The sequence below is a fragment of the Cervus canadensis genome, chromosome 3 (assembly GCF_019320065.1).
Source record: "Cervus canadensis isolate Bull #8, Minnesota chromosome 3, ASM1932006v1, whole genome shotgun sequence".
Lineage (NCBI taxonomy): Eukaryota > Metazoa > Chordata > Mammalia > Artiodactyla > Cervidae > Cervus > Cervus canadensis.
In genome coordinates, this window is record NC_057388.1 from 53,198,429 (window position 1) to 53,213,194 (window position 14,766).

At 40.4% G+C, this 14,766-nt stretch overlaps 1 protein-coding gene across 3 annotated transcripts in view; it reads left to right on the plus strand.

Moving 5' to 3' along the window:
* Positions 1 to 14,766, plus strand: part of DOCK4 (dedicator of cytokinesis 4) — a 471,517-nt gene that overhangs the window by 256,344 nt on the left and 200,407 nt on the right. For all 3 annotated transcript variants that reach the window (XM_043463173.1, XM_043463171.1, XM_043463172.1), the window contains exon 12: positions 4,109 to 4,197. In XM_043463173.1, the coding sequence (XP_043319108.1) occupies positions 4,109 to 4,197 (89 nt within the window). The remainder of the gene's footprint in view (positions 1 to 4,108; positions 4,198 to 14,766) is intronic.

Sequence of the window (14,766 nt, forward strand, 5' to 3'; positions counted from 1 at the left end):
GCCTACAAATCATCATTTGCCTTGCAGAGGAGTTATGAAATTGAGAACCAAAAAGAACAGATAGTTTTCCCACTGGGTGGACCATCCACTGCATAGAATACCTCCCAAGACTTTAAAACCTGTTATAGCTTTACCCTCAGAAAGTTCATTTGTTCTTGGAAAATGGAAATAACTTTTAACGTAAACTAATTAGAATTAAGGAAAAGGAAGTTCAGATTGGGTGATTCCCCTCCTACTTCGTGTATTATTAGTTTATTATGTGGTGGTTTAGTTGTTAAGTCATGTCTGACGCTTTGCAACCCCATGGACTATATTCCGCCAGGGTCCTCTGTCCATGAGATTTCCCAGGCAAGAATACAGGAGTGGGTTGCCATTTCCTCCTGCAGGGGATCTTCTCAACCCAGAGATGGAACACAGGTCTCCCGCGTAGCAGGAGGATTCTTTACTGACCGAGTCACCAGGGAAGCCCATTTTAGGGCTTCGCTAACAAAGCACCATAAACAGGGAGGCTTAAGCCACAAACATTTATGGTCTCGCTGTAATGGAAACCACAATTCCCAGATCACAGTGTTGGCTACACTGATTCTTTCTGAGGGCTGTGAGGGGGCTTCTGTTCCCTGCTTCTCTCTCCTGGTTTCTGGTGTCCTGTAGATGCAGGACCTCATGTGTACCTTCATCATCACATGACTTTGTCCAGGTGTGTGTGTCTGTTTCTGTAACCACATCTCCCCTTTTTACACGGGCCTAGTTAGTTATATTCGGAAAAGGCAATGGCACCCCACTCCAGTACTCTTGCCTGAAAAATCCCATGGATGGCAGAGCCTGGTAGGCTGCGGTCCATGGGGTCGCTAAGAGTAGGACATGACTGAGCAACTTCTCTTTCACTTTTCACTTTCATGCATTGGAGAAGGAAATGGCAACCCACTCCAGTGTTCTTGCCTGGAGAATCCCAGAGACGGGGGAGCCTGGTGGGCTGCTGTCTATGGGGTGGCATAGAGTCGGACACGACTAAAGTGACTTAGCAGCAGCAGCAGTTAGTTATATTGGGTTAGGACCCACCCTAAACAACCTAATTTTAACTTGATTTTCTGTGTAAAGACCCTATTTCCAAATAAGATCCTCAGAATGTGGTTTATGCATCTTTTATGGGCCAGTGGCAGCAGATACAGTTCAGTTTGAACATTCCACGAAGAAAATCCACTGAATGTATTCCACATCCTAAGTTTTTAAAAAGGCACATGGCTTTTGATTGCCCTTGCCTGAGCACCTCCCCACAGGTCTGACAATGGAGAGATGGCACACAGTGATATCCTCAGAGCAGATGCACTGGGGGGTGGGGGGTCTGGGGTCCGCATTCCTGATTTGAGGACCACACTACTGACCTCCTCTGTGAGTGAGCTTGCTTTAGTTATCTGTTCCAGCTGTTGTAGCATGTGCCAAGAGTTTTTCCATATGTGGAGGGGACCCGCGTGTCCCACTCCCTGCGGGATATACACTTCAGGTTGCTTTTGACCACAGCTGCAGGGTTTCTTGGATTTATCCATCTTCTACCCGGAGGCCCTGGGACCTGCCCCACATGTTTGCTAATCAGTTGTCAAAGATTCACTTATAGCCTGTGGTTTAGGACTAGAAACTCTCTTTGCCCCTTTTAAGAGTGATAAAATCTGTGACCTTGATACTAAACTTGAAAACTTTTGGTGAAACTACTGGGTAGTAAAGCATGCTACTCTTTTCTCCCACAGTGGAGCGTAAATCCAGTATAATCCCCTTTCTAAATTTTACTGGTGATTGTGAAACATAATTTAATTGCAACAATACTGATGATAATTAGCCACTATTTACTTTTTTTTATTAAAAAGCCACTATTTACTTTGTGCTTACTATGTGCAAGGAACCATGTTAATAAGCACTTTGCATGTGCCGTATCACTTTATCTTCATGACAAACTCATGAAGCAGATGCTGTTGGCTCTGTTTTCCACATAAGGGGACAGAGAGGCTAAATAGCACCCAAAATCACCTGACTAATCAGAACAGGGACCAGCTGTGAAGTCAGGACTCCTGACTCAGAACCTGAGCTCTCATGTTAGCTCCCAGGTCATATGTGCTATTTCAGGGTGCTATTTCACACCACTTTCTAGTGATGTGACAATGATGCTGTTAGGTGACCTTGCTTTTTAAGAAAAACTAAAATTCCTCACAAACAATCTTATTGTTTCTTCGAGTGATCTTTCCAGGTATGTGTAGGAAGTGTTAGATTAATCTTGTCAATGGGAAAACTGAGGGACCTGGAGTTGCTTGCATTCCTCTTGATTATGCACCCAGCCAAGGAAGACCCATGAATTCCAGTTCTGTGGGGGATACTCACTCTCCTAGAATTAAGTTGTACTGCTCTTTGTGGTTGTTATTGTCTGTTTTTTCAAATATATCAAATAAAGTTTGGGGTTATTCTTGATGCAAGAGAGATCCCTTAAAAATTACAGTTCAGCAATTTATGAATCCATTCCAGGATGAATGCTAGGCAGTCAAAACAGTTATTGTAGATGAAAAAGAAACTAGAATTTATTAAAACATTTTAGAGGAGTGACTGTTAGAAACAATTTGGAAGAAATTTCTATTTGTTAACGTGACCAAACCCTTAGCCCAAACTGGGACTCAAACAGAGAATAGCAAGAAATACCTCATCTGAGCCTGGAAGATATTTCAGTCGCATACTTTAGGAGCTTTTATTTTATTTGGAGTTTTGTAGGTTAAAAGCATGAATTCCGGAGTCCCTTAACTATTTAATAGGAAGCAAGCTATCTTTCTTCCTTCCCCACTGAGCTGAACTAAGAAAGCTAGAAGCAGGGTGTACTAAGTGGCAATTTGGTATCTTACAGCTGGACAAGTGGAATGGTTTTATTTCATCTTAATTTTCCAGCTTTCTCAGTGTCAGTGCTCTTATTTGCTATCCTACTGTTAACTGGTTCAGAGGTAACCTTCATCAAGTTCATCCTGGAAAAGCTTATGGTGGTGAAATAAATAAATATGTAAGCACATTGTGAATTATTGGCTACAGATGAGATCACAAGGAAGAAGTCTCTCTAAGGTGTAATATTTTGATTGATAGTTATAGAATCTTTGATTGTCAGGACCCTTTGGAGGGAGCCTTTGTTGCTAGTGAAAGATAGTAGTGAATTTACAAACACCTAACTGGTGGAGGGGGGAGTCTCAGCAGTAAGAAGAGAACAGACCCAGATATTAACAAATCATCGGGAGTAACAGTCAGAGGGATATCCATTCAGTCATTCATGTAGCCGGTATTTTTTTAAGCACCTCCAATGTTCAAAGTACTGAGGGAAACACAAGTATCTACCAGTCCTAGATCCAATTCTCAAGAATCTTCAGAGTCTCCTAGGTGAAATGTACCACGTACACAAAGATAGCATGAGTTGGTGAAAGACAAAAGCTGAAAGACTAAGGTACAGATGGCTGTCAGTGTGAGAGATGGAGAAACGCCTTTTGGCCTAGAAGTAGAAAATCTGGAAGAGTTACCTTAATTACCCTTCAGTAAATCCCAGGTTTTTGCCAGTTCAAGTTGTGTTAACCTCAGTTGCATTTTGATGCTAGCCAACTTGGTCATGATATAATAGGTGGAGATTCAATAATGAGAAATAACATTTACTGAGCATTTACTTTATGCCAGGGATTATCCTAAACCCAAGCTTGTTCAGGGTTCTAGTATATTACCCCCCATTTCACAGATGAACAGATCAAGGCACAGAGTAAGTAACTCACCCAAAGAACATAGCTCAGTTAATAGTGAGGATCCAAATCCAGGGAGTCAGAATCTTAGCCTGTACTTCCTTCCACTGTATGCATTGTTCTCTGAGCTTCTCATAACCTGAATTGTTCATCTCAGCCACTTCATGAAGTAGTTGGTTGTGCATTACCTGATATGGTCATTTCTGCTTATCCTGGGGCAGCTAAGCCAAGCCATGTTCTCTGTGTTGAGAACTGCAGGGAGGTTTAAGGAAGTACATTATAGTGGTTATATGAAAAGGGGCAGGTGTGTAGTAAGGTCATCTCATGCATCATCAAAGCTTAACAGAGTGGCCGTGATTTCACAGGTGTAATACAGAGAGTGAGTGGTATCAGATCCACGAGAATATCATCAAGAAGTTGAACGCGCGTTATAATTTGACTGGCTCCAATGCGGGTGAGTATATGGTCTGTCTGACTCCCCACACTCTTCATTTCAGTTGCTTTGCTTTATTTGTCTGTGAAGAAGAAGATTTGTAGCCCTTTGTTTTTCTCTCTACTCACTCCCTAAAAGTGCTCGGTCAGCATGCTGGTATGTCTCCTTACTCTATGATAGGTTTGTAACTATAACTCTAAAAGATCTATTCTTTTCTGGTTTGAATCAAGGTAGAGTATCTGAGTTTATTCTCTAGTCTTGGGATCTCCAGGTTATTGCTGATTGCTGAAAACCAAATGACAAATATACCTCTGTTCATGACAGTTGTGTGGAATGGGTTTGATGAACAGGAATTTTTGTCAATAAGGTCCAAGAAAACCATGCTTCTCTGCCTATAGCTGTAGTGTTATATAGAGAAAAGCATATGCATGCCATCGGCAGGAACTGTAATATAACATAGCATTATAAGTTATATATAATATAAGTGGTTTAAATCACTGAGTGGTTTAAATCATTCAGTTGTGTCTGACTCTTTGAAACCCCATGGACTGTACAGTTCATGGAATTCTCCAGCCCAGAATACTGAAGTGGGTAGCCTTTCCCTTCTCCAGGGGATCTTCCTGATCCAGGAATCGAACCGAGGTCTCCTGCATTGCAGGCAGATTCTTTACCAGCTGAGCTACCAGAGAAGCACATATAATACATCAGGTGGCGCATACTCTTATACTAGTAACATACTAGTATTATATAGCATATGTAGAGTATATAATATATTGAATGACATCTTTAAGTTTGATCAGTATACAAAAACATGGTGAATATTATTTGTTCCCTGTCCCACCTCCAAACCCATGTTGAAGCAGAATAAACTATGCAGTTGTGTGCTTTAATTAAAGAAACATGTAAATCAACTGGTATTTGAACTGAATGCATTGCTTTTTGCAGCTGATTTTTAAAGTACCCTGAATATAGATGGTTGTGTAATAGTCCAACTTGCCTGGCAGTTAAAAGAACCTGAATTTAAATATAGACCACCTTTTCTTCAGACCTGTGTACATCTCACCAGGTCAAGTGACAACGTTAGTCACTCAGTCGTGTCCAATTCTTTGCAATCCTATGGACTGTAGCCCACCAGGCTCCTCTGTCCGTGAAATTGTCCAGGCAAGATTACTAGAGTGGGTTGCCATTCCCTTCTCCAGGGGATCCACTGCAGTATTCTTGCCTGGAGAATTCCATGGACAGAGGACCCTTTGCATATGACGATCCCACATCACCGGCCCAAAACAACCCACAAAGTAACTGCAGACAGAAACTCTGTGGTTTGTTCACACGAGAGCTGTAAGTAGTCACAGTTCATTCATGTGGCAGCACTTCAGTCCGTAATGAATGGTGAGGTCAGTTTTCTCTCCAGTTTCCCAAGAGTAGGGGAGGGAACTTGGCTTCCTTTGATCCACACAAAGTCCTCCATCTATCACTAAATAAACAAAATACTTGCACTTGCTATTGAAGGTAGAGTCTCTGAAGGACCAGGGGATTTTAGTAGTGAATATAACTTGAAATAAGAAGAATACCTCAGAAACTGCTGTGTCCACTTGTCTTCAATTTTTCTGCGAAAGAAATAGCACTTATTGTGTAGAGACCAAGCAATTTATTTTAAATATACTTTCAGTAAGATGGTAGGCCTAGTGCTTTTTAAAAACTTACCTTGCCAAATTCATTGACAAACTTCTAACCAAATTCATTACTTTTGACAGACTTTTTGGTATTTCTTGATGCCATGGATTATTTTTTATCATTAAATGTATTTTGTACCTGTGCTGTCCACCTTGATAGGTACCAGCCACCTGTGGCTGTTGAGCCTTAGACAGGAGACTAGTATAGCACTGGGACTAAAGTGTGAGCATGATGTTCAGTTGATCAGTTGTGTCCGACTCTTTGCAACCCTATGGACTGTGGCCCGCCAGGCTCCTCTGTCCACGGGATTTTTGCAGCAAGAATACTGGATTGGGTTGCCATTTCCTTCTCCAGGGGATCTTCCTGACCCAGGGATTGAACCTGCGTCTCCTGGGTCTCCTGCACTGCAGGCGGTTTCTTTACCCCTGAGCCACTGGAGATGTCATTGCAGTGTGTAGTACTTGTAAAATACACACTTGATTTTGAAGACTTGATACATATATAATGAATATAAAACACCCCTTTAATAATTTTTATATTGATTATATGTTCAAAGGTAACATTGTGGATATATTGGTTTAAACATAATATATTACAAAAGTTAATTTTGTTTCTATTTTTTAAGTGGTTACTAGCCACAAAGGTGGCTCATATCATAGTTCTATTAGGCAGTGCTGCTCTAGACTCCATTTAAGAATTTCCTTTTTGAGCTCTTTTGATGCCTCACATTCATTATGCCTCACCCCCTTGCTTCTGCCCACTGACTTTGGGTGGAGAAGTTTGTAGCTATTGTGTATCTTTTTCTTTCTCTCCCAGAGTCCCATTATTTTTAGTTTGCTTGCATTTGCCTCCTATGTGAATAAATAAATATAAAACTAACCCTGACCTTCTAATTTTTCCCTGGTATTCCCTTCCCTCCTTACCCTCAGAGATGCAGTGTTGACTAAGCAAGGTGTGTTGATCTGCTCCAATATACTTGTTTCCAAATTCCTTGTCAAGTCCCAGGTCTTTCCTCTTTCCAGTGTGCCTTACAATTCTTCTGTTGTTGGATCCTTTGAGTTTATCATCGTCCTGACTGAAGTGATGCTCACTGGCCTCTCGAATCATGCTGAAGTCCTGGATAATGGGCTTTGATTTATTTATATGTCCAGGTAGATTCCTTGCATAATTGACCCTATATCCTATGAGATCGGGATGCCAGTCAAGCCAAACCATACATTTCTCTCTGCTTACAGATGGGAGTCATCTCTTAGAGAGGATAGCCCAAAGATATTTGCTCCTGGAAGTGGGATGTCCTCAGTTTGAATCAAGTTTTACTGGGATAAAGGTAGTATCACCCTGTAAGGGTCACTGAAGGATTAAAAGAGAAAATGTTGCAGAGTGCATAGCTGGCATTTGATACATGATGTGTCTATTCATTGTTACAACTTTGGGGTCATCCTCTAGAATATTTTACCCTTCTTTTGTCAAGCACCTTGCTTCATTTTCTCAAAATGGATCCTGATTTGATCTTCTAGATGGAGACTTTGAGAATCATACAGCTGAATTATTGGTAGGCTGAATCATCAAATTGATTCTTCCTATTCTTTGTTTCTTCCGTCTCGTCTGTGTTCAGTCGACTGCTAACCTCTCTTCCCAGGTCTTCCTTCTGACACATATAGATTAACCCCAGGAAGGAAAGGCAGCGGTATTATGTTTCCCTGGGAAGTTCCCTGGGTGTTACCTGTTGTGTTTACATCCATTATACTGAAATGAAAAACCACTTGTTCCATCTTTGGAAAGAGTGAAAGAAGCCATTTTACCATACAACCCTGCCTAGCAGGTTTTCTCTGCCTTTGGCAGAATCAATCCTGCATTTTGCTGCCTATCTTGATGCTGAGATTGCTAGATTGAATATATACGCTTTATGCTTGGCATTGGCTGCAAAGCCCTGCCTGCTCTCCTGCCCTTACAGCCCACTCCTCTCCTTCCCCCTCCTATCAAGCCTGAGTCCCAGCCAGCTGCACCCAGCCAGCATCAGCTCGCCTTCTATTCCTTGGGTCCTTCTGGTCCCTTCTAGCTCGCTCATAGCAAGGCAAACCCAGCCCTAAGCCTTGTCACTCCAAAATACTGCTCCAGAGAGAGAAAGTTCAGACAGAAACTTTTAAAAATTAGTAAATGAACCCTTTACTCTTTCTTTCCATTTAAGTTTCCACTCTTCTTGGAGAGTGGAACATTGTTCTGTTGTCACCTGTCTTGAGGGAAGGCAATTATAAAAATAGTGGGTAGAGTTTTAGGAGCTGTTTGGCTTTATTATTGAAAGGGAGGCATCTGCTAGCGTACTTAAGGGGGAAACAAGAATATAGGAAATTGAAGTTGGAAATTGGGATGCCTCATGATTAAATTATCGCAGTGAAATGTTGACTTTTTCTCCATGGACCATGGAGTAGTTGATTAAATGGAAGCAGTGCAGTCAAATGTTTTCAAGAGAATTAAGTGCACTCGACAAAGTCTTGTTTTAGTCCCTGCTTTCCTCCTGCTATTCCTTGGTCATTATACTAAAAAAAAAAAAAGAAGAATAACTTCGAAATTAGTTTTAGAATCAAATTCTACCACCTAATTTTCAGGCCTTTTATGCTTCACTGAAGTGCTCCTATCTTTTGGAGTTGTAATCTTGTCTATTTAATAGGTAAAAGGATTTGTCTAGATAACTGGGTTTTTTCTCCCCCTCTAACCTAAGACTTGTGTTGCTAAAGTACATTAACCACTACCTTTATTGGGTTTAGAAACTGGAAGAAAATTTCAGGTGATCCATTTAACTGTTAAAGGTAAAAATATAATTGAATTAACATATTTGTATGGTTAGATTTAGTTCATTGCAGTAATTCAAAATTTCCAAAGTTGTACTCTGTGAGAATTTTTAAATCCAAAAATCATATTGTGAGAATTTGAACTTCTAAAAATAGTCATTAGAATCAGCCTGGTTGAAGTTTGTTGAGCAAATGGTTATTATTAACATCACCTCTGAAAGACATTAGCAGTTGAATTCTAGGAATGTGAAATAAGACTGAGCCAATATGATTTCCTGAGACACATTCAGTTCTATTATTTGAAATAAATTGTGTAAAAATCCTTGGCTCCTGTTCAGTATGTCCTAAGAGAAAATTCAGAATCTTTTAATATTATCTATGTGTTTATGAAATCCTATTTCCTGTAGTTTGTACATGTAACTTACAACTAGAAGAAATCATATTTGCTAATCAGGTCAGTTTCTACAATCTGCTTTTTGCCTTAGCCAGATGAGCAATGTGATTGCATTCCTGCCAGTTATACATTTTAACCCCCACAGAAGGTGAAACTCCTTCAGAATTACCTAGATAAGAAGCCCACATACTTGTACACGGAGGGCAGTTTAACCCCATGCAGGAAGTAAATGGTGTTCTTCATTTAACTGAGGTGAAAGGAGGCTTTTGAGAGAGTCAGACTGTATTTGGGGGAGGTGAGCATCCTGTCCTCACATAGCCAGGTAGTTGTTTAATTCAATAGTATTGAACTGGTGTACTTCTTAAAGATTGTGTCTATACTCCTGACTTTTGAACACTGCACTTGGAAACTTTGCTTTCTAATATTGTTTAAAGAAAACAGGTACTCATTGGCGCCACCTATTGGCTAGACATATAGTATATGGCCTTTTGGCTCACTTTTGGAATTTCCTAATTATTAATAATTTCCTAATTATTAAATGAAGGCACCCCTGGTGGCTCAGAGGTAAAAGAATCTGCCTGTAATGCAGGAGATGTGAGAGACCTAGATTCGATTCCTGGGTCTAGAAAATCCCTTGGAGGAGGAAATGGCAACCCACTCCACTATTCTTGCTGGGAATATTCCATGGGTAGAGGAGCCTGGCAGGACACAGTCCATAAGTTCACAGAGAGTCGGACATTACTGAGCTCACACACACAATTATTAAATAATGCTTTATTTTTATTCTTTTTGAGTTTTTAGCTTTCAATTAATTTTACTTTCAGAAAAATTTGAAGAATAGTACAGCAAATATGTAACTTCTCAAAGTTTAACTTTTCGCTATGTTTGCATTATCCTTCTCTTGCTTTCTTTCTGTCTACATACACACACACAGGCACTTTATTCATATATATATATATATGTATATATATATATTTGTGTGTTATATATATATATATTTGTGTGTATCTTATATAGATTCTCTCTATAGATAGTAACTTACTATTACTGAATTGGTGTAATTCTTAAAGATTGCATTAATGCCCCTGATGTTTATACATGCACATATATACATGTATATGTACATGCGTATATATCACACTTACATGTTTTTTCCCACCTGAACTGTTTCAGAAAAAATTGTAGGAACTGTTCCTCTTTATCTCTACTTACTCAGAACATGGCAACATAACCACAGTACAATAATCAAAATCAGAAAGTGAACACTGATACAATAGTCTTACCTAATCTGTAGATCTTGTTCAGATTTTGACAATTTTCTCAATGTCCTTTATAACAAAAGGAACTCAGGCTGTATTGCATGCAGTTGTCATATCTTTTTAGTTTCCTTTAAGCAATTCTCTTTTCATGACAGTGAAGAAAAAAGATGGAGTGCAAAATATATTAAAATATGCTTCTCTGGTGGCTTAGTTGATAAAGAGTCTGCCTGCAGTGCAGGATACCTGTCAGGAAGATCCCCTGGAGAAGGGAATGGCAACCCACTCCAGTATTCTTGCCTGGAGAATCCCATGGACAGAGGAGCCTGGCGGGCTACAGTCCATGAGGTCACAAGAGTAGGACATGACAGTGACCAAACCTGTCTATGGAAGGTATTTGTAAAACTTCATGTAGTATTTAAAAAAAACCACAAACACAAACTCAAATTATAAGGTAATGGAAGTAGTGATTCTAGCCTTGTTTTATTCTCTGAGTTACTTACATTTTGCCAATTTAGATATTTCTTGTTGTTGTTCAGTCGCTCAGTCATGTCCAGCTTTGCAACCCTGTGGAGTGCAGCATGCCAGGCTTCCCTGTCCTTCTCTGTTTCCTAGAGTTTGCTTAAACTCATGTCCATTGAATCAATGATGCCATCCAACATCTTATCTTCTATACTACATAGGAAAAGATATACAACATAGAAAAAAATGTAGTTTATAATAAGTATTTCAATAAATTAAAAACATCAGATATGACATACACTTACTTATGCCATGCTCTATATACACTTCTAAAAAGTTGTTTTTAGCCAGTGGCTTACTGTGTCCTTTGAAAAAATTACAAATAAGTAGTAATAGTTACAATAGAAAGCAAATAAACAACCTTTTATCTATTAACCTAATCCTCGGTGTTTGCCTTTAAAAATAAGTATGGAAACTTTAAGGTGAAAGTCCTTTGTTAAAAAACTGTGAATTCCCTCTAAATAGGCTCATCCACTCAAACAATTATAGCTTCCACTATATGCCAATGGCCTTTGTCTTTCATTTCTGATCAATATATTTCTTTTCTGGTTAAGACGTGATGAAACTAAACAATTCCAGATGTCGCTTATATGCCTTAGTTTGACATTCCATGACTTATTATGTGTTCAGTTCAGTTCAGTTCAGTCGCTCAGTTGTGTCTGACTCTTTGTGACCCCATGAATCGCAGCACTTCAGGCCTCCCTGTCCATCACCAACTCCCGGAGTTTACCCAAACTCATGTCCATTGAGTCGGTGATGCCATCCAATCATCTCATCCTCTGTCGTCCCCTTCTCCTCCTGCCCCCAATCCCTCCCAGCATCAGAGTCTTTTCCAGTGAGTCAACTCTTCGCATGAGGTGGCCAAAATATTGGAGTTTCAGCTTCAGCATCAGTCCTTCCACTTAATCATATTTTTTCAATAACTGTTTAGCCATGGGCTAATCACTTCTTTAAGGAAAACATAAAAGCCTTCCCAATACTTGGAAATAGCACATCTGTGGACTAGCAGTTAATATCTTTGTACCCATGCTTCTCATATCTTTTACCTGTTAGGAAGTCAGCATCCCAATGGATGAGTTTACCTATGCAGACATATCAGGGCAATGATTTTCTGAAGGTCAGCCTGTTGTTCATCCTCCTTTAGAATTACATCCTTTATGACTTAAACCCTGGAGAAGGAAATGGCTACCCACTCCAGTATTCTTGCCTGGAGAATCCCATGGACAGAGGAGCCTGGTGGGCTACAGTCCATGGGGTCGCAAAGAGTCAGACACAACTGAGCAACTAACACACACACACCAGACTTAAATATGTCAACAAAAACATTAATTCATAGTAATCTAAAGGAGAAATGATGTTGTATGGCAGAAACAAGCACAATACTGTGAAATAATGATCTTCTAATTAATAATAATTAAAGAAACAGACTATGTCATACTACCAAAAAAATGGAAAATTTTCTTTAAGCCAACCTGAGAATTATAACCCGGGAGACCGTCTCTCAGAGAGTTGGAGAACTATTCTGAAGAAGTAAAAGTTGGGGGATGGAGAGAACAGTGTACATGTGACCTTGACAAAGGGGTATATGCAATCAAATATCTTGATAGAAGGTTACTGCTACTCTTGAGGAATAAATATCTTAGTTATTGGTGGTTTTCTCAGTATGGGAAGATGCGGGAAACTGAGTTCATAAAATTTTCTCCTGAAAATAATCTGTGAGGACCAGTTCTGCCAGTCTTCCCCTAGCACAAGTACCTCATCCTGATCTTTGCCCTGTACTGTAAGTCAACAATTGCAGTGACTTGATTCTTGTGTAACTAGTTGATGGACAACATGCTTTATTTTTTTCCCTTTCAGTCTTAATTTTGAGCATGGTTTTGGAGGCATTTTATGACCAATTTGTCCCATTGAGCTAGGAATGCTCCTTCCCAGAACAAGCAAGGATTTTGTTGTCGGGCCACTCAGTGTGCTATTTCTGGACCAAGTCCTGTTCACGGTAACCAAAACTTCTCAGCCACCTGCCTTACTAGTCTCTTATGGTCTAGGGAATGGTTCCTTCTTGTTGCTTGTTCTGGTATCTAGACTTACACTCTTAAAATCTTTGGCCTTATGGGATTATATATTTGGTCAGTTGTTTCAAGTTTCCTAATTATCATTAGCTCAGCCATCCACTTGGTAATCAAGAAATAATAATCTTGTAAAATAGGGAAAACACAAGTTGTATGAGTGCTCAGTTGCTTCAGTTGTGTCTGACTTTGCAACCCTATGGACTGTAGTCCGCCAGGCTCCTCTGTCCATGGGATTCTCCAGGCGAGAATACTGGAGTAGGTTGCCATGCCCTCCTCCAGGGGTTCTTCCCAACTCAGGGATCGAACCCAAGTGTCCTGTGTCTCCTGCATTGCAGGCAGATTCTTTACCCACTGAGCTACCTGGGAAGCCCATCAAGTAGTATAGCTAGTAACATTAATCAGGTCATAAGTGAGTATTTACACTAAGAGCTTCAATTAGGTTCAGCCCAGATTATCTGAGCAGTCTGTTCTGCACCAGTTGCTGTCTTTAAAAGAAATGGTATATCGGCATTGTACATAAAGTTGACATATAAGGTGAGTGGTGGGTTCGTTACAGGATTAAGAAGGAAATGTTATCTTCCAAGGAGCTTCATGACTGGCACCACAAGAAGAAAAACTGATCAATTTATGGTTGATCAGGTGTTTCTGCCATTGGGGAGGTCTGATGAACACATTATAATGCAGACGCACAATGCACGCAGAAGGGGAGAAGGGCCCAAAAAGGCAGAGAAAAATGTTATGTTTAAAATTTTCTTGTCTTGCCTTGAAATATGAATTTTTATTTCATCAGGCAGTTTATACCTATTGCTGTTAGCTTCGTTATTCACAGATTGAATAATACAGGATGAAAGTCAGAAATCAAGATATGACCCTTTAGAAAGAGGAGTGATTTTTTTTTATTGTTTACTTTATATGGCTTTGAAAGTGCATCTGAAAGAGGAGATTTGAGCTTTGCAGCATTAAAGACATAAGTGTCTGGTTTTCAGTATGGAAACGTTGCGTCCTTTGGGTAATGTGGTCTTGCTGGCGGGAGGCTTTGAGCAGCTCGGCGTCCTCAGTTGCGCAGTGAGCACACATTTCAGAAGGCCTGCAGTGCTGTCGTAGCTCCCGTTTTAATTCTTCATCTAACCTTGTCCAAGCTCTGGTTTATCCAGTGGTCCTGTATGGATGTGAGAGTTGGACTATAAAGAAAGCTGAGCGCCAAAGAATCGATGCTTTTGAACTGTGGTGTTGGAAGACCCTTGAGAGTCCCTTGGACTGCATGGAGATCCAACCAGTGCATCCTAAAGGAGATCAGTCCTGGGTGTTCACTGAAAGGACTGATGCTGACACTGAAACTCCAATACTTTGGCCACCTCATGCGAAGAGTTGACTCATTTGAAAAGACCCTGATGCTGGGAAATATTGAGGGCAGGAGGAGAGGGGACGACAGAGGATGAGATGGTTGGATGGCATCACCAACTCAATGGACATGAGTTTGAGTAAACTCTGGGAGTTGGCGATGGACAGGGAAGCCTGGCGTGCTGCAGTCCATGGGGTCGCAAAGCGTCAGACACGACTGAGCGACTGAACCCAATTGAACTGAACCTGGTCCATTTCTACACTCTAATCTCTTCCTAATGCTTCTTGGTTTTCCTCAGCTGACTCACTTTCCAACAGTGTTGTCTCACCTCACACCACTCCTACCAGACATTTGGCTTCCTTTCTTTCCTGTGTTCCAGAGGCCCTGAGACTGTCGCTGACTTTGCTGTGTGAACTCCTCGCCTGATCCCGTCAGGGTTTTACTGCTTGATGCAATCAGGATGTATCCCTGAAAGTTATATATGCTTCTGGTGTTTTATTTTAAAACTCAATTATCTTACCTTATAGACACAACATAGAATACT